General features: G+C 39.5%; 1 protein-coding gene across 1 annotated transcript; it reads right to left on the bottom strand.

Annotated features, from left to right (window-relative positions):
- Position 1: 1 nt before the first annotated feature.
- znf644a (zinc finger protein 644a) lies at positions 2 to 16,351 on the bottom strand. Its single transcript, XM_026148536.2, has 6 exons — positions 16,032 to 16,351; positions 10,592 to 13,034; positions 5,412 to 6,005; positions 3,195 to 3,320; positions 1,087 to 1,189; positions 2 to 975 (listed from the first exon to the last, which is right to left on the bottom strand). The coding sequence occupies exons 2-6, from the start codon at positions 13,029 to 13,031 to the stop codon at positions 780 to 782; spliced, it is 3,459 nt and encodes a 1,152-aa protein (XP_026004321.1). The 5' UTR covers positions 13,032 to 13,034; positions 16,032 to 16,351; the 3' UTR covers positions 2 to 779.
- Between the last annotated feature and the right edge of the window lie 2,782 nt (positions 16,352 to 19,133).

Genomic DNA, 19,133 nt, shown 5'->3' with positions numbered 1-19,133 from the left:
ATTGTTTCTTTGTCTTTTATTTAGAACAACACAAATGTTTTAAGCATTGTATCTGTGTGATATAGTACATTTAAAATTAAATTATTTCAAAACAGTATATTTAAACATTAAATATAGGTGACATGTATGAAGGGCTTGGTCAGCACGGGTTGTGCGTGTTAGGTCTCTCTCTCTTTTTTACCTCTTTTCTTCCTCAACCACCTTCAGTTTAAATCTTGTGTTAGAAACAATGCAGTTACTGAAATACTATAAAACACTCTTTCTATGCATGACAAGTTTTCAGACATTTTTTTTCTTTTTCATTTTTTCCTCTTTTTTTTTTTTTTTGTTGTTTTGCACTTTCATTCAAAATATTTCTCTCAGTAACTCTGGCCTGAAAAGAGACTGTGGGTTTTGATTTGACCATGTTGCAATACAAAGGAAACATGACTTGATGTGAATATTGATACAGAAGAGAAGTGCTCCCAGAAACTGACTCAAACCATGAGAAATCTGAGGTAAAGGTTGTCTTCATTAGAAATGGATTCCACACTACATTACTGCATAAAACAAAACAGTCTGTCCACTTGGAATTGTATTCCAAAAAAATGGACCATGTAAAAACAGACAGGGTAACAATATCCAAAATAATTGATTTTTTCATCTGTCCAAATGTGTACAATATCTCAGGCAATATTGTACTTTTGGCCGGTAATTTGTTGACTAAAAAAACCCAAAAGTGAACATCGAATATACATACACATACAGTCTAGTGAAATCTAAAAAGGTCCCCACTGGCCTCATGAGACAGCATGTGTGACTGTCAAGGAGCCATCTTGGTCAGTCTTGAAGGTTGGGGTGTCTGTGGGCAACGAGGTGACCTCTACCATGCCTAGCCCAGTGTGAGGGACGCTAGTGTTCATTATGTGTCTTTGTAAATGTTTTATCCAGTCCTCCTGAACTGACAAGGGACCTTGGAAGACCAGGTCACAGAACCTGGAAACACAAAGAAATGCAAAACCAGGCAACCAGGTTATCTGGCAGCTTGAGACTGGGGAAAAATGAATTGGGGATTAAAAAAACAACAAAAAAAAGCAAACACATTACCTGCAGGTGAGCCTGTACATTTCCTCTGGTGTTTGAGTTAAGGGCAGTGTCTTCTTTTTTGAGCCAGGCCTTGAGCGTGTCCTAACTGCTTTACAGTCAATCGCTGAAAGACAGAATTTCATTTACAGCCCAACATTAACACTACAGTATATTTAACATTATAATGGATGAAAATATTTGATGAACACTGGAAAATTGTCTAATGACATTTCAGCAAGAGTTCTTTGAATGGGCTTTGAATGTGTGGACGTTTTTGACTTTTGCTGTATTATGCATGGTCGAGTGTGGCTAAGAAAGGGCCCAAGATCAAAGTGTGATGATGTGCGCCTGCAGGAAAACTGGGTCCTGACAACTTGAAGCCACCAAGAGGTCGCTCTGCAATTAAAATCTCTGCTAAAGCTCCAAAAAGCTGATGCCCTCCTACATTCTTACCTTGGGGAGCACACAAATAACCACTGGTGGACTAAATATAACTAAGATTTGGACATCGCAGCTCCTTTTGGTTTCCAGCTACACAGTTTTATCAGGCTGAGATTTCTGCTGCTGTTGGTGCCTGAAAGTTTGTGAACCCTTTGCATAAATATGACCTGCTGCCAGAATAAGAGATCCCAGTTAAACAAGATAAAAAATATTACATCATTCCTTTTATTCAATAATCCAACGTTACATAAGAGAGGTAAAACTATGTGCTTTTTGCTTTTGCTCTAACATTCTTGCTAGGTTAGGGGTTAGGATTCTGACTTGGCCGCATAGTCTTTATTCTTCTTTAACCTTTAAGTACAAATATTAGCGATGAAGGTCATTGTATTGCTGCACGACCTACTTTCTCTCTCGAGATTTACATCGCAGACAGATGTCCTGGTTTTCCTTTAGAATTTGCTGGAATAATTCAGAAGTCATTGTTCCATCAGTGATGAAGAGGCATCTTGGCCTAGATGCAGCAAGCAAGGCCCAAACCATGATACAACCATCTGCTCCTCTCCCTGCCACGCACAGCTTTGCTGTTTGGTGTTCTCCTTTTAACAATTTAATGAACCTGAACATTTGCCAGCATGGAAGTGGTGTTACCCTGGGGTCCTTTATGATCATATGAACTACACACCTTGCTCTTGGGTGATCTTTGTGGGTCGACCACTCCTGGGGAGTGTAACAGTGGTCTTGAATATCCTCCATTTGTACACAATTTGTCTGACTGTGGAACGGTGGAGTCCAAACTCTTTTGAGATGATTTTGTAACCCTTTCCAGCTTCATGAGCATCAACAATCCTCTTCCTGAGTTCCTCAGAGAGCTCCTTTGTTCTTGGCATGATGCCGTTCCACAAACACAGTTAGGTTCTTTTTTTTTTCTTTTTCTTTTTTAAACAGAACAGGCGGTGCACTCACACCTGATTGTAATCTGGCTGATTGAAAACATCTGACTCCAATTTCAGATTAACTGATAATCCACGAGGTTCACATACTTAATGCTAAAATAATACATTTTAGGACTTGAAAATCTGAAGTTGTTTTTGGTCACATTTATGCAGAAATCTATTAAATTCTAAAAGGTACTTTTCTTTGGAGGTTTTAACCAACAGTAGAGCATTTTTTATAAGTAGATGCTCACTTTCTTTGCATTGGCTACACTTGAAAACAAATATTTTGAAGGTAATGCGATCTGATGTGATGCTAGTGTAAAAAGAAAGCAGAAGGAGACTTCTTTGTGGTAAATGCTCCAAGACCAAAGATTTTTTTTACATTTTTTTAATTTGAAGTGGAACTGCTACTAAAACTGTGGTCAACACTGCAGAAAACAGATTGGCTTTTGCAACTATTCCCAATCTTCCAAAAAGGGTAAAAGGAGATTATTCAGTACCAGGAGAAGCCAAAGAGTATGCACAGAGGAAGAATAAAATCACTTGTTTTGTGAGCCCAGCTGTTTTGAGTTTTGATGTTTTTGTTACTGATAAGACCTAGTCAGGAAGAAGGCTAAGACAAAATTCTGGCGTGAAACTGGATTAACAGTTTATGGGGACCTAGTAGTGTGAATGGTAAGTGTAATTGTAAAGGTTTTAAGAAGAAAGCATACAGGGCGTAGTCTGACTAAAGATTTTACTAGTTGCACTTACTGGTTCCCTCGAGTAAGGCGATCCTTTTTCTTTTTGCATATGCCCGGAGGTGATTTGACAATGCAACACCACTGTGGAACGTTGCGTTGCAATGGATGCACACCTTCCTGTTGAATTCACCCTTCTCTGCGAAAAGACAAAATCAATAAGAAGAAAGTAAATACAGAGGTTTAGTGAGGTTTACTTATTCGTCAGAGGTGTTGATGAATTGTAGAAACAGACACTGGTAAGTTTATCATGTCTAAAATCAAGCTTTCAACAGTTTTCATCACATTTCAGCAAATAAGCTGTCTGTGACAAAAAAGAAATGTACTTGGAAATGCCTAAGTGTCAATACTTTATTTAATATTATACTATTAACTGCAAGGCAATAAAACAAGAATAAAGCTAATCTGTATTTCGTGTAACAGGCACTTCCGTTTCATCCACAATACAAGGTACAGTGGGGCAAAAAAGTATTTAGTCAGCCACCGATTGTGCAAGTTCTCCCACCTAAAATGATGACAGAGGTCAGTAATTTGCACCAGAGGTACACTTCAACTGTGAGAGACAGAATGTGAAAAAAAAATCCATGAATCCACATGGTAGGATTTGTAAAGAATTTATTCGTAAATCAGGGTGGAAAATAAGTATTTGGTCAATAACAAAAATACAACTCAATACTTTGTAACATAACCTTTGTTGGCAAAAACAGAGGTCAAACGTTTACTATAGGTCTTTACCAGGTTTGCACACACAGTAGCTGGTATTTTGGCCCATTCCTCCATGCAGATCTTCTCGAGAGCAGTGATGTTTTGGGGCTGTCGCCGAGCAACACGGACTTTCAACTCCCGCCACAGATTTTCTATGGGGTTGAGGTCTGGAGACTGGCTAGGCCACTCCAGGACTTTCAAATGCTTCTTACGGAGCCACTCCTTTGTTGCCCGGGCGGTGTGTTTTGGATCATTGTCATGTTGGAAGACCCAGCCTCATTTCATCTTCAAAGTTCTCACTGATGGAAGGAGGTTTTGGCTCAAAATCTCACGATACATGGCCCCATTCATTCTGTCCTTAACACGGATCAGTCGTCCTGTCCCCTTGGCAGAAAAACAGCCCCATAGCATGATGTTTCCACCCCCATGCTTCACAGTAGGTATGGTGTTCTTGGGATGCAACTCAGTATTCTTCTTCCTCCAAACACGACGAGTTGAGTTTATACCAAAAAGTTCTACTTTGGTTTCATCTGACCACATGACATTCTCCCAATCCTCTGCTGTATCATCCATGTGCTCTCTGGCAAACTTCAGACGGGCCTGGACATGCACTGGCTTCAGCAGCGGAACACGTCTGGCACTGCGGGATTTGATTCCCTGCCGTTGTAGTGTGTTACTGATGGTGACCTTTGTTACTTTGGTCCCAGCTCTCTGCAGGTCATTCACCAGGTCCCCCCGTGTGGTTCTGGGATCTTTGCTCACCGTTCTCATGATCATTTTGACCCCACGGGATGAGATCTTGCGTGGAGCCCCAGATCGAGGGAGATTATCAGTGGTCTTGTATGTCTTCCATTTTCTGATGATTGCTCCCACAGTTGATTTTTTCACACCAAGCTGCTTGCCTATTGTAGATTCACTCTTCCCAGTCTGGTGCAGGTCTACAATACTTTTCCTGGTGTCCTTCGAAAGCTCTTTGGTCTTGGCCATGGCGGAGTTTGGAGTCTGACTGTTTGAGGCTGTGGACAGGTGTCTTTTATACAGATGATGAGTTCAAACAGGTGCCATTCATACAGGTAACGAGTGGGGGACAGAAAAGCTTCTTACAGAAGACGTTACAGGTCTGTGAGAGCCAGAGATTTTCCATGTTTGAGGTGACCAAATACTTATTTTCCACCCTGATTTACGAATAAATTCTTTACAAATCCTACCATGTGAATTCATGGATTTTCTTTTCACATTCTGTCTCTCACAGTTGAAGTGTACCTCTGGTGCAAATTACTGACCTCTGTCATCATTTTAGGTGGGGGAACTTACACAATCGGTGGCTGACTAAATACTTTTTTGCCCCACTGTATACTCTTATTCTCTACATTTATGCTGATGAAACCTTAATTTCAACACACATGCACACTCACAAACACACAAAAAAATCCTGACAAAAAACAGCTGCTGCAAATCTGAGTTTTAGAACATGCACAAGCTTAGACAATTAAATTTAATGGTAGTCCAAAGCATTGTTACTTACCAGATATTTGGTTTGGCAGTGAAGATACAACTTTTGCTCCTGAATTGTGTTCACTGTTTGAAGAAACTGTTATCATGTTTCTGGATATCTGAGAGGATCCCTTTAGTCTGGCATCTTCCTGACACTTCCTTTTCTTTAGAATTCCTATCAAGGCAGTTGTGCCTGAGAACGAATTTTTAACATCCAAATTCGTCTCCTGTTGCCTTTGTTCAGATTCAATTTCTGCTAAAGAAAAGGTGGGTATCAGTGGTTTGGCTTCAGTGCAAACGCTTGAATCGGAATTACTTTTTATGATTCCAGTATGGGGCGATGTGAAACGATCAGCACTGGACAGCTTAGAAGAAGCACCATAGTGGAAATGGTTCCGTCTCTTTCCCACAATCTGAAGGGCCCTCTGGAACTCCTTCTTGTCCCTCATCAGCTCTCGTAGTAAAAGTAATGGGGATTTGTTTTTTGATGCAAAGCTTTTACCAAGCTTTTTGAGGTGGCCTCGTATGTGGTTTGACTGCCCAGTCCTGTTGTCAAACGAGTCCCCACATAAGGGACAAGAATGAATGCTCTTCACGGTCTCAGAGTTTGACTCTAGCTGTAATGCTGAGAGAAATAAAATAAAATTAGGCACAAAAACATTGCACCGTATAATATCAGACATTTGAACTTTGTAACACTGAACGACTTTTAATCTATAATTTAAATCCAGTTTGCAAGTTGGGTTTTATGTTTTATGCTCACAGTTCCTTCCACTGGTTTTATACAGGTATCTCAAAAGAATGACTGTCAAGATTTCGGATGCAGCTAGCTACTGTTGGCTAGCGCTTTGTCACATGGAATTACACAGCGGGTAGCTCTGCATGCTTTATTTGGCAGAGTTTTTACCCCAGAAGGCCTTCCAACTATTCCCATCAGGAAAGGCCAGATAACCAAAGGGGATTTGTGTATCTGGCTGGAATCAACACAGTAATCTTCCACTTGCCCAGCAGATGTGTTAACCACTACACTATGGAGATGGACGCAGCCAGGCGGCTAACCACCCCCCACCAAAACAAGATGGAGAATTTGGAAGAAGGTAGCCCCACTAATTTTCACAAAGCAGTTCTTGAGAGTTTGTCAGTGTTGATTGTTACAGATACAACCTACTGACCTTTGACACTATAATGTTTACATATAAATTACCGTATTTCAAAATGCTTAAATTCTGCTGCACTGTTGGCTGCAGAAATCACCAAGACCAGAAAGAGAATCTTTAATTTTCTCTTGTTGCTGCTGATGTGGACAGAAGATGACACTGGATTGCAGTGACAGATCACAAACAATGGAAGCCTACAGTAGATTGTGGAGCGAACATTTCATTTGATCTAACCATCTTGCAGAAAACCCTATTTATAGATAGTGTACATTAGTGCTGGGCGATATGACCATATATATCGTGTGGACGATAGAAAAATGTCTATCGTGCCATTTGTCTTCTATTGTTTCTATCGTTTCTAACCTAGTTTTATAAATTATTATATAAAATATATCATTAAATAGCCTGTGGCAAATATATTAGTGTTGTCTTGTCACTATACATACTCTAACTTTATGCAAGAGAAAATAAAGTATAAAAAATCTGATATTTTTCGTAGGGGTGCAACAATACTTGTATCGGTATTGAACCGTTTGATATAGTGCTTTCAGTTTGGTACGCATATGTATCGAACGATACAAAATTTTAAATTTATTTTATCAACTTTTCTTCTGACGATGCTGTCTGTGTTGAGAGCTCAGTGGATCTGCGTTTGACTACTCCGCCTAGGCTGCACTGTCGAGCGCAGATCCACTGAGCGCAGCGCAAGCTAGCAAGACAGAAGCTAAGCTCGTTGCAACATGGCAACTGCCTCAACGCTACCCGAAACTGAACCTCCACCACCCTCATTCAGATCTGGAGTTTGGAACTGTCTTTGTTTTCATGTGAAGCATGACCCTGATGGTAAGCGCGTCATGGACGAAAGTAAACCAGTATGTCGGATGTGCCACGCAATGCTCAATTACATTGGTGGGAACTACTGCGTTAGCGCAGTTAGCTCGTTAGCGTGTTGACGCCGTCCAGAGATTTGCCGCGTTGTGGCGTTAATGTCATTTTAACTAGATTAACGCTGACAGCACTAGTGGGAACACAACGAATATGACTGCACACTTACGCCGACATCATCCTAGTGCAAAGACAAGTGGAAGCAGACAAAAACAAGAAGCACGCATGCTACAAACTTTACCCGAGTCATTTAGACAGCCGTTAGCACATGATTCTCCTTATGGGGACCTGATATGTTTAATATGCTGCCGAGAATATAGCCCAGAAGAAGCGTATAGTATAGCTTTTATTTTGGAAAGAGCCATTTCTCTGTAATAAACTCTCTTTTCCAAAGATGAGTGATTTCTCGATCAGATAGATTTATTTATATTTTATTATTTTGTTGTTTCAGCAACATTAAATTTAAAAACTGTACTTTTGAGTTAAAATATATATTTATAATTTTAATAAATGACAAATTAAAAAGGCATGAACATTTTTTTGTATCGAAAATATATCGAACTGTGACACCCAAGTATCGAACCGAACCGAACCGTGAATTTTGTGTATTGTTGCACCCCTAATTTTTCGCAAAGAAACTCCGTCTTGTGGTTTTGCGACATGCTTTATGGTAACTCAAAACGATGGACGCGCGACAGGTTGCAGTTTCATGCCCGGACATGCAACAGGCAGAGACAGCTACAAAGGCAGCCCAAGAAGAAGCACTTTCACCGAAAAGAGGGGATACGTCTGTGATTTGGTTACATTTTGGGTTCAACAGCACCGACACAGAGCAGAAGACGCCCATTTGCAAGCTATGCTATAAAACTAATCCCGCACCCGAAGGCAACACAACAAATCTCTTCTATCACCTACAGAAGGTACACAAAGGAAAACTCAAGAACCCAGAAAATCCAACCTAAACCAAGTTATGGAACAACGGAAGCAAGTTTGGAAAAGAAAAACTATAGCCAGCCGAAGATAAAGCAGTCTTTCGCACAAGGTACGCCGTTTGAGAAAACATCCCAGTGCCATAAACAAATCACAGGAGCCATCTCGCGTTACATTTGTAAAGGCATGGCCCCTGTTCATGTAATTGAGAAGGACAGCTTTCGTGACCTTGTCACCCTCTGCGCTCGCTGTTTACAGACTGCGTACTTTCCACATGACCACACTGGAGTCATGTTAGCCCAAGGTATGAGTCTGCCATTGATACATATTTAATGTGCATAAAGTACATTATGTACATATATACATGCATGTAGTACTCATGTATATATATATATATATATATATATATATATATATATATATATATATATATATATATATATATATATATATATATATATATATATATATATACACATATTAGTTTTACCAACATATAGAGATTGACAGACCACGTGACTTTCGCGCATTGCATGCCGGGAACTCGTGGCAAAACAATCCAAGTACTGCATCAAATGCAAGCATTTGCAGCACCGCAAAACGTTCATTCTCCGGTTCCAATACCTTCTTGCTTTTCCTTTGTCCCCCAAAAAAGTTATGTACAAAACGAAGGCGAACAATGCCGGTCCGTACAAAGACAGACTTGATGAAAAGTCAAAGAAAAGATATGAGGAAAAAAATCAAACGACTGAAAGGGTCAGACCCTTACGAGCACACAGAGTGGACAAAATACATTAGCGTGCTGCCCAACTTTCACCACGCTCATATTTATAATTATACGGTTCTTGGAGTGAGTGCATACACTCATGAAGTTTAGTAACTTCAGGTCACTGCAACAAGCCCAGGTACAGTTTACCGATGGATGGGTACAGGACCTTGAAATGCACCATGTAGAACGAAAGACCATCGTATGAACAAACGTAAGTTTACCAGTCTCACAAATCGTCTTCATAAATACACATTCGTTAACCGTTTATTAATAGGACCTTTGAGCTCAACGGTAATTAATTAGTAATGGAAATAATTTCTGGTACGCATTACAGAAATGTAGCAGTGACAATAATATTGTATGCTGTAATCGTACTGGGCAATTAGTGATACAAAAAAACCTGTTTTACCCTGTGAATAAAAGTATATGTTTTTGCCAATGTACCATGGTAATAACAGAAGTGAAACGCAATATTGTGTCAGGACAATTCACTATTTATGCACAATAAACAAAGGAGCATAGCACGACAATTTCTGTTCAGCGCCAGACTTGCTTGTAACCTATATCACCAATTATGTTATGAAAAGTATTAACTACTACAAAACACTGACCTTTTTGGAAATGCTTTGGAGCAGACTAACATGTGAGCTGGAGTGCTCTGGGATGTTATATTTGGTCTTTGAATGGCTGCAATCCAGGCCATCCGTCGGCTCTTTGTTACTTCGGAAACATGGCTCGAACAATTTCTCTTCAACAACGTAATCCAATAACAACTGATCTCTTTACCCGTCGGCTTCCCGTGGCTGTCATGCGACCGGCTATTGCAGTTAATAATACAACAGCTTCTTGCCATTTTTTGTGTTTCTTTTTAATCGCTGTGTAATGTAATTTCAATTGAAAGCCTGCGTCCGCTAGTACCTCTTGCCACGAGTTCCCAGAATCCTTTGCGGTTTTACCCCTGAATGACGTCACATTTTCAATCTCTATATGATATGCATGTTAGTAAAACAAATATTTTCATCTACTGTTCTGGCTGTAGTAATTCCGAGTGACCCCTAATTAAGAATTAATGTGTCTAGGTCTTTGTCAAACTTTTCAGAGAATAACTGGAAACATTGTGGTAATATTGCGGTATATTGTGATATATATCGTCATTGTGATATAAAATAATTCATATCGTGATAAATATTTTTTACATATCGCCCCGCACTAGTGTACATAACTAATTATTGCAGTTAATAACTGGTCAGTAACAACCAGTCACTAGAGAAAAACTCCAACCAATTGGCGAGTGGTACCTTCAAATTAATTTGATTAATCTGTTGATGGTTTCGTTTTTGGAACCACATTTTGAGATCTCCTGCAGTATCTGTTACAACTCGGCAAGAGCACATTTTAACAGTAGTAATAAGGAAAGCTGTAATGTACAAGAGTTTTTCTTTTAAAGAAGAACATGCAATAAGCAAGTACCTTTTTTCAATCGGCGTAATGCTGACATCTTCCGTCGAATTCGCGGCCTTCTGTCTTGACAAGCCACCTGCTCAGGAGGCACAACATGGCGCGCATTGTAGCTGAGCCCTACCCTATGAAGATGCCCTCGGACGTGATTTGACAATCCAACACCTGACTCAAATACTGCAGGACAATAAGGACAGTTCTTGCGGTCCGATTCCAACTCTGACAAATCATCTCCGAAGGACTCTCCCAATGGTATTTGGTGGGCTTCAAAGGTTTCTTGAAACACTTCTGTTTCTATGCATTCTTCTTTGATTTCAGGGTCAGTCTGCTCTTGCTCTTCAGTCTTTATCTTCTCAAAAAGCCTTTTAGATGCTTGAAGGGCACCCCTCATAGACATTCTTCTGCTATATGTGTAAATGATGTTTTGTTTTTCTTTTTTGATGCCATTGTCAGAAAGGTTACTGTTTGCATCTGTATCTTTAAACTGGAAAATATCCCTTTCATCATAGTTGGCCACTTCTTCAGGATTGACTTTTTTCGGACTTGGCAAAGGTTTTGGTAAGATAAAGCATGAGTCTTGGTCGGAGGTGTTGCGATATGGGGTGGACATCTTTCTTTTAGATGGTGTCTTTTTGACTGTCGAGGGATCTATAGTCACACTGGAGCCATTTGGGGATAAAGTTGATTCTTCATCCTTGACTGTCAATGTTTCAAGCAACTCATCACAACCATCTTTGTCACTGTGCTGAACAGGTTTACTACAATTATTGCGTTCCTTCTTCTGCTCTAAACTCTTTTTTCCATGTCTTTGTCGAGACAGGAGAACATTAATAGATTTGTCCAGTTTTGACTCTGTTACTTGAGACCTGGGGCCTCTCTTAAGCTTGCTATTTCTGAATAAGTCTGAAATGTCACTGGACCCATTAGGTGAACAAGCTCTTTTAGAGGCAATCTGATTTTTGATAGAGATTTTAGATGTAAACTCTGCATCTTCGACAGGAGTTTTACAAGTAGGCACTTGCTGCTCCTTACCTAGTTGTGCGTTTTTCTCTCTATGCTGTGCGGCTTCATATTCTTCAAAACTTTGTTGATGGCGTCTGAGAAGGTGATTCTTAAAAACAGTTTTGCTAAAAGCTCTATAAGAACAAATATCACATGAGAATATTCCATGATCATCCTCCTGCACTTGCTTTCTAACCGTAATAACAGTGTGCTGCATAATGTCATGTCTCCTAAGGTCATTTTCACTAAGAGTCCTGAAGCTACATTTGTCACATCTAAACTTTCTCTTGTCCTTCTCATGTGTCTTTGCATGTTGAACAAATGTGTTTGGGCAATTTGTTCCAAATGGACACTGAGGACAGAAAAACTTAGCGTTTTTATCATCTTTTTTCCGATCATTCACACCTTTGATCTCTTCAGTAAGTCTTGTTCTCTTGTCCTTATGGATGGACATGTGGTCAATAAGCAAACCACTTTGTCTGAAAGACTGGCCACACTCTCGGCATATGAAGGGCTTTGGTGAAATATTGGGAGGTTCAACATGAGACTTCATATGACGATGCAAATGATGTTCTTTCTTAAATATAAGTTTACATTTTGAGCATGGGTAACAGGACGGCTTCCCCTCTGAATGAGAATTTATTGTGAGTCTTCCCTTCAATGGAGAAAGTCCGTGTTTCATGTTGTTCTCATGTGAATTCCTTGAAGGTCCATTGTAAAGAATTTCCTTGATGGCCTTTACTGTTCCATTTGGATACTTTGAAACTTTTCCTGTTGGTGATGACTGTGACTTAGAGAATTTCCTTGACTTTCTGACTTTTCTGACAGGAATGGAATCTTCTTGGCCTTCAGCCTCAGACAGTTCCTCAGATGACTTGGGGCTCAATTCAGGGTAAAGGTCTTCTGAAGGATCTACCATCACAACCATGTCCATTTTCCGTTTCCTTCTCCTTTGGCTATTAGCAGGAGAGACTTCCTCTTTAGTCTCCTCACCAGGGGAATCACTATGGTTTTCCCAAAGAAACTGCATAAACTCTTTGTGTGGGTCCCAATTTAGGTCACTGGTGCTACTGAAATTATCCAATGAGTTCTCAGGTGACTCATCAAATCCCCAAATTCCTGCAGTGTCGATTTCATGTACAGTTTTTAGAGGCGTGATACTCTTTTCCTCCTCTTTTTCAGAGGAAATGCTATTTAGTTCATGGGCTTGTGTAGCCTGATGGGAAGAAGGTCCATTTCCCAAGCCAACCGGAGACAACATATCTTCATTCGACAGAACATCAAGGACATTGTTTTGTTTTGGGGAAGGCTTGCCAAAGGAATCAGTGCAAGCAGCGGATTCTTGCGCCATTCTCACTGGTTCCTGTAGGAGTGTGAGGGCATTGATCTCAGGATCTGCATCTTTGTCATCTTCATCAACACCTGTCAGACATGACATTTCTGCTGCCATGACCTAAAAAAGAAAAGACATTCTTAAATATACTCACTAACAAACAACTAAATAGTATAGTATTATTCAGTTCAAACCTCTGCCCTGAAAATAGACCATTGGTCTGGAAATTATGTAGCTTTTTTGACTTCCTCTTCATAGTACACACATATTTGTAAATAAAAGAAAACTTCTGTGTTAAAAAATTGTATGGTAATTTTTTTAACATCATACGTGAGCTATTGAGGTCACATGAGGCAAGGTGTGCATGGGGGATTAAATCAAGGATCACGTTAGAATAGTAAACTATAAGTTAATGCTCTCATACAGGTATTTTCTAACCAACTATTTTCTAACCATTCATTCATCGATCCATTTGCTACCACTTATCCAGCCAACAAAGAAACCTAGATCTCCCTCTCCTCAGCCACTTCCTTAAAGTGTTCCTATGACAGTCAAGACATATAAACTCTCCAAGGACATGTCGTTCTTCCAGGACATGTCCTTTTTCCAGGACATGCCCTTCTTCCAGGGTATGTCCTGGAAAAAGGACATGTCCTGGAAGAACGACATGTCCTTGGAGAGGTTATATGTCTTCTTCCAGGACATGCCTGGAACACCCAGGAGACACTATAATCAGATGCCCAAACAAGCCCCTTAGTGGTTCTACTCTGAGTCAGTGAATGACCCAGCTTGTCCCTGACCTGGAGTGGGTATTCTATCCTTTTCTGACTGAGAACCATGGCCTCAGACTTGTGTTAAGTGTTAATTCTCATTTCTTCCAATTAACACTGGGCTGCAAACTGCTTCAATGTGAGCTGGAGGCAACCACTTGATGAAGCCAATAGAACCACACTGTTTACAAAAAGCAGAAGCCACCAAGGTGAAAGCCTTCCGGCACCTGTTGTTTCCACCTGAAGATTCTGTCCGTAAAAATTAGAATAGAAACTGTGACAAGCCCCGGTGAAGTCCAACACCCACTGGAAACGAGTCCGGCTTATTCCCAGCAATGCAAACCAAGCATTTTGTTTTTCTTTTGGTACGATAACAAGGAGCAAAATGACTATGTTTTTCCATCACATTCATGGGTGAAGGGAGCAATGCTGTCATCCATAGGCCCTTTCCACTGGGCATATGGAGAGCCAATGGAAAGGGGTTTTCCATTGGCTCTCCATAGGCAAATACCTCAGCAAATGGACACAACTACAAAACCATGTTAAGCATAAATCTATTAACAGTTGCTTACTACAGTACTAGTCACAAACATGCCAGGGATGGTTACTAGCTAGCTATAACTTAGATATTCATCATGTAACTTATTATACTAATAGTCAAGTATAAAATATATATATATACACCGGTTAAAACCGGATGTTTTTATCAGCATGTCAATATTATTGGCCAAAATTTGCCATTTGGAAACCTATCAGTATCAGTATTCATAATGGTCGATAATTTAAAAACTCGAGAGATGGGAGAAACACCCTTCTTGCTATGAATATTGACATCACATAATTTTTCTGCCTCTCCAACCTCTCTAAACACAAAGTAGGGCAGGGCATAAACAATTAAGTAAATACCCTAACAGTTGTTGTCTGTGGTTAACTGTTTAAGGAAAAAACAATATGGCAACATATTGGAACATCGATTTTTTAACTCACCAAACAAAACATTTTTGCAATCTTGAAGTAACACTTAAATTGCACATTACCGTTAGCTAATATTTTTGAACTTTTTCATACCTCGCTGCACAGGAATAAATGTTTATTTTGAACCTCAAGGGCGTAGGTAGGAAAAATGGTGCAGTAAGCATAGAATCCGCAAGAAGCTGCTGCCAAACAGCAAACAGAGCTGGGGTCATCAATCAACCGGAAGAACATTATTCATTTAATTCAAAAGCTTCTTTCAGATTGGAAACCATTCCTGACACAACCCTGTGTCTCCACCCATTTTTTTGCATGTTAGGCAAATGTGTTAACCACTACACTGCTGAGCCACTAATTGTTGTTTTACTGAGTATTTTGACTATTCATGTCATTTTTCAAAGTAAAACACAATTACATTCTTATAAATAGTACTTCTTTATCTTACACATTAGGTGAATGAATGGGTTAGGTTTTGGACTAAAGCCAAAATTCATCTTAAATTTGCCAAAAAAATTGTTTTTTGACACTAGCCAAGAGAACCAAGAGAACAAACATTTAATGGTAAAAATCATTAACAGGAGCCCAGAAATGCAAATATAGATCAGTGGTAGTTAGCATTGTCTGTACATGCAGCTTGTAGCATGCTTTAGCAGATAGTATAAACTTGACAAAACAGGAAACTGTTCAAAATAACATTGAATATTTATATTTTTAAATGTGCAATTTGTAGTTCTTGGTTATTTAGATGTATAAAGTAAAGCGTTTGGCTATGCTACCAGAGTTGACTTCATGGCTCAATCAGCATTTACTGTCTACAAAATAAATAAAACTAAATACAAAATACACTCGATCCTTAGCTTAGATAATTAATTCTGGTCATTGTTAACACCACAAGGTCGAAGGAGCGAGAGGTGTTGTTTTTGAAGGGCAATAAAAGTGTCATACCAAGTGAATGCTTCTGTGGCACACAAAGGTGATCCTAACATGTACGTAGCAGCACCAAATCTGCACAGGGATGGACCTTATAAATGGCTTTTGGTGAGCGGTGTTGGATTTTGTATAGAGCTGAAACTTTCAGCACAGTTGTTCAGGTACATGCCAGCCCACGACAGTTGGTGTCAGTTTCAAATATGCCTTTTTTTCAGAGCAAATATGATCATCTAGACAAATGTTCCGTTGAAGGATCATTACATTTCTTTGACGTTTATATCACGATGTGTTGCTGGATGCTGCTTGCAGGAGCTGCAGACCATTCCATTAAGGCTGTTCCACACCAAAACCTATTCCTCAGGCTAAAATCCAGCTAATGACAATCGTTACTCGCTACTCATAATACAAACACCATTCCAAATGATGAAAAACAAACAAACGTTACCTCTGAGCGGTGTGGATGAAAACAGGGCGCAATTTATACGCTGCATTGAATAATTTCTTACTTTCGTCTTCCATCTATTTCACAGTCGCCATTTTCCTGTGGTGGTCTGGTGTGGGACAGATCATTTCTTTCGTACGGGTAATCGTACACGTAATTTACTCTAGTGTAAGAGGACAAACTTTTATCCAAATAATTACGTTTAATCCTGTGACTGTTTTATATTACAGCTATAGCAATAGCTCATGTTTTCGTCAAGTATTATTTCGTCGCGTATTGTTTCGAGTCGGCCTCATGCTCCCCCGAGAGATTTGTAATGGTTCAGTCCAGATAGGAGGCATAAAAGCAGAGTTAATGACCATCTCTTTTGGGTAGCAGATTTTTGGGGGGGCTTGATGTCGTATAATCACAGTTTTAATTGATAAGATAAATTGATAGGTTTGGTTTGGATTATTTTAAGCACACATCTGGTTTTGCTTTTTAAAGTTGCTACTGACGCACAGACAGGAATTGTATGCCAACACAGGAGAAATGTTAGCACTACCCCCCCCCCCCATGGTTGTCTTCTCTTGGGTCTTTGTTGCGTTTGTAGCCGGTTATTAGCTTAGTTCTGTAACTCTCTACCTCGTAGTTTAAAGACTTGAGACACATTTTTTAAACATACGCGACAAAATATAAAAATTAATCCTGTAACCACTCTTATACCTGCCCCTGATTGTTTATAAGGGCATTTTTCTACAGCTGAGTTCAGCACTGTCAAAAGGAAAACGTATTAATAAAACTATTGTCAGTCACTGTGGAGTGAGGTCAGGGGGTTAAACTCAGGCCTGACTAAACAATGTCTTCGTATCTGCAGAGTAATGTCTGTTATCACAGGTGGGTATACAGTCATCATTTTAAGAAAGACATTGTTTTTAACTTACCTAAGCGGTGAACCGTCAAAATGTCTGCATAATTTATTGTGATTAGCTGGTTCTTACATGTTAGCTAAACTAAAGCTGCCGACACTTCTTTTGTCCTTAACATAACAGCCTAGAAAAGTAATAATGTAAGCATTTTGCTCTTAAACACCTTCATTTAAATGCAAATGAAATGCAAACAGATTGTATGTTGCTTTGTTCAGGAGGTGAGCTGTCATGCTGTAAACATTTTCAAGAAATCTGTTAATAACTTGTATTAGCTTAAATGCTAAAGCGATATCAACTGGATTATGACTAACACGAGGGCTGTGCAAAAGGCCTTTGCTAGGAAAGTGGGCAGTAGGTGCAGTGATTTATTGAAACATGTTCAAACGTACATGGAAATGCAGTATATAAGGCAAAAACAAAAAAACAGAGTTCATATAATTCTAACGTGCTTGAAAGTTGATATTTGACCACCTTTATTCTTCATCACAGCCTGAACTCACTTAATCAGAATCAGAATACTTTATTAATCCCTGGGGAAATTACGTAGCATTAGGCAGGTAGAATTAGGCACCTTTCCTGTAATTTCTCTAAGTAGTCTTGCTAGTGCTCCAAGCTTCTCGAAGGACATTCAGAGGTCGTCTTTGGATGTTAGCTGCCTTCTGTTCTCTGTCAAGATGATCCCACACTGCTTCAAAAATGTTGAGGTCCAGGCTCTGGGGAGGAGAATCCATAGTGTGATAGTGTGCCATTGTGTGTGTGTGTGTGTGTGTGTGTGTGTGTGTTTATATACAGGTATGCTTTTACTTCATCTGCAGTGTGTTTGGGATCATTGTCATGTTCAAAAAATGAAGGTGTTGTCAATCAGACGCTTTCCAGATGATATTGCTTGGCGAATCGAAATTAGGTCATGACTTTCAGATACTGTTCATGTGCTATAGATAGTTTTGTTGGCCTTATACTTCTTCTTTTGTCCTCTGCTTGCCCAGTTTACTATTTTCCTTAGGAAAATACTGCACACAGTACTGAGATCTGATGCATTTTCAGCTAACAGCTCGTTGGGAAGCACCTTGTTGATGCAATAATTTTATTTTAATGCCTGCCAAACTTTGTGATCTTTGGTATTTTTTGTACTACAGAAATGTAAAGAAATTATTTGCTGACCAGCTGCTAGTAACAAAGTGCCTAAAGATAGAATTTAAAATAGGTTCTTTTGTAAATTGTCTGTTATTTGTAGACACAACACTGGTACCCTTTCATGCTTCAGTGAGTCATAGGTTATTTTTAACTGGCTTAACAAACAACAACAAAAAATTCGTAAAATGGTCAGGTACAAGGACTGGACTGAAAAAGCACCCAATGTCCAAAGGAAAACTTTGAAACACCTTCAGATGTTTGTTTTTTTTAATACCAAGAAAATCTGGAATCAAAATATTTTTAATAATGAGGGATGGCTCAAGATTATAGCACAGAACTGTATATTAAAGCTAAATCATTCCCATGTTATCTGCCCAATGCTATGATACTGTGGGGATTGAAAACTTTAAGGCCATAAGGGCATAAACATGGTATAACTACATCATTAAGAGGCTTGATTGAGTCATGAAACAAAAATGAAGATAAACCTGTTAGCTCTGTGTTAATCTTTACCACAAACCAAAGTCCTTTGGTTGGCAGCAACAATGGCAGTTTCCCCACATTCTCTAATCTAGGTTTTATAGCGAACAGGTCAGTTGTGCATATGCATTTGTCAAATCTCTATTTTCTTTCCTCTTAATCATTTACCCCTAAACCGGTTTGTATTCAAATTCAGTGAGTACATAGCTGTATTATCTGATGAGATGTTGGACTCTGATGACTGCACCTTGGCCTTGGATGGTCTGTTTTTTGACAAACCCGCTGTCCATGAAGTGTAAGTACAAAAAGGTGTCCCACTTATTCCCTTTTGTCTTTACTCCTGTAATCTGAATTATTCTTTTTGACAGAAAACCACTGCACCAGGAGGTCAGTCAATGGCAGCTGGAAGAGCCTCCATCTCTTACTCATATTCCAGCCACTCAGGATATACAAGAGGAAGCTGAATCGCTCTCTACACGATACAGTATGTTGTGCTCAGGATTAGGTTGAATTCCTTTTCACTTGACTTGAGTAAACTGCTCAGTATCAGGCCAATTGAAGCCCTACTAAATTTAACTCTGTG

The sequence above is a fragment of the Astatotilapia calliptera genome, chromosome 18 (assembly GCF_964374335.1).
Source record: "Astatotilapia calliptera chromosome 18, fAstCal68.1, whole genome shotgun sequence".
NCBI classification, from domain to species: Eukaryota; Metazoa; Chordata; class Actinopteri; order Cichliformes; family Cichlidae; genus Astatotilapia; species Astatotilapia calliptera.
Note: the sequence above shows the minus strand (reverse complement) of the source record. Positions and strands in the feature narration are given on the sequence as shown.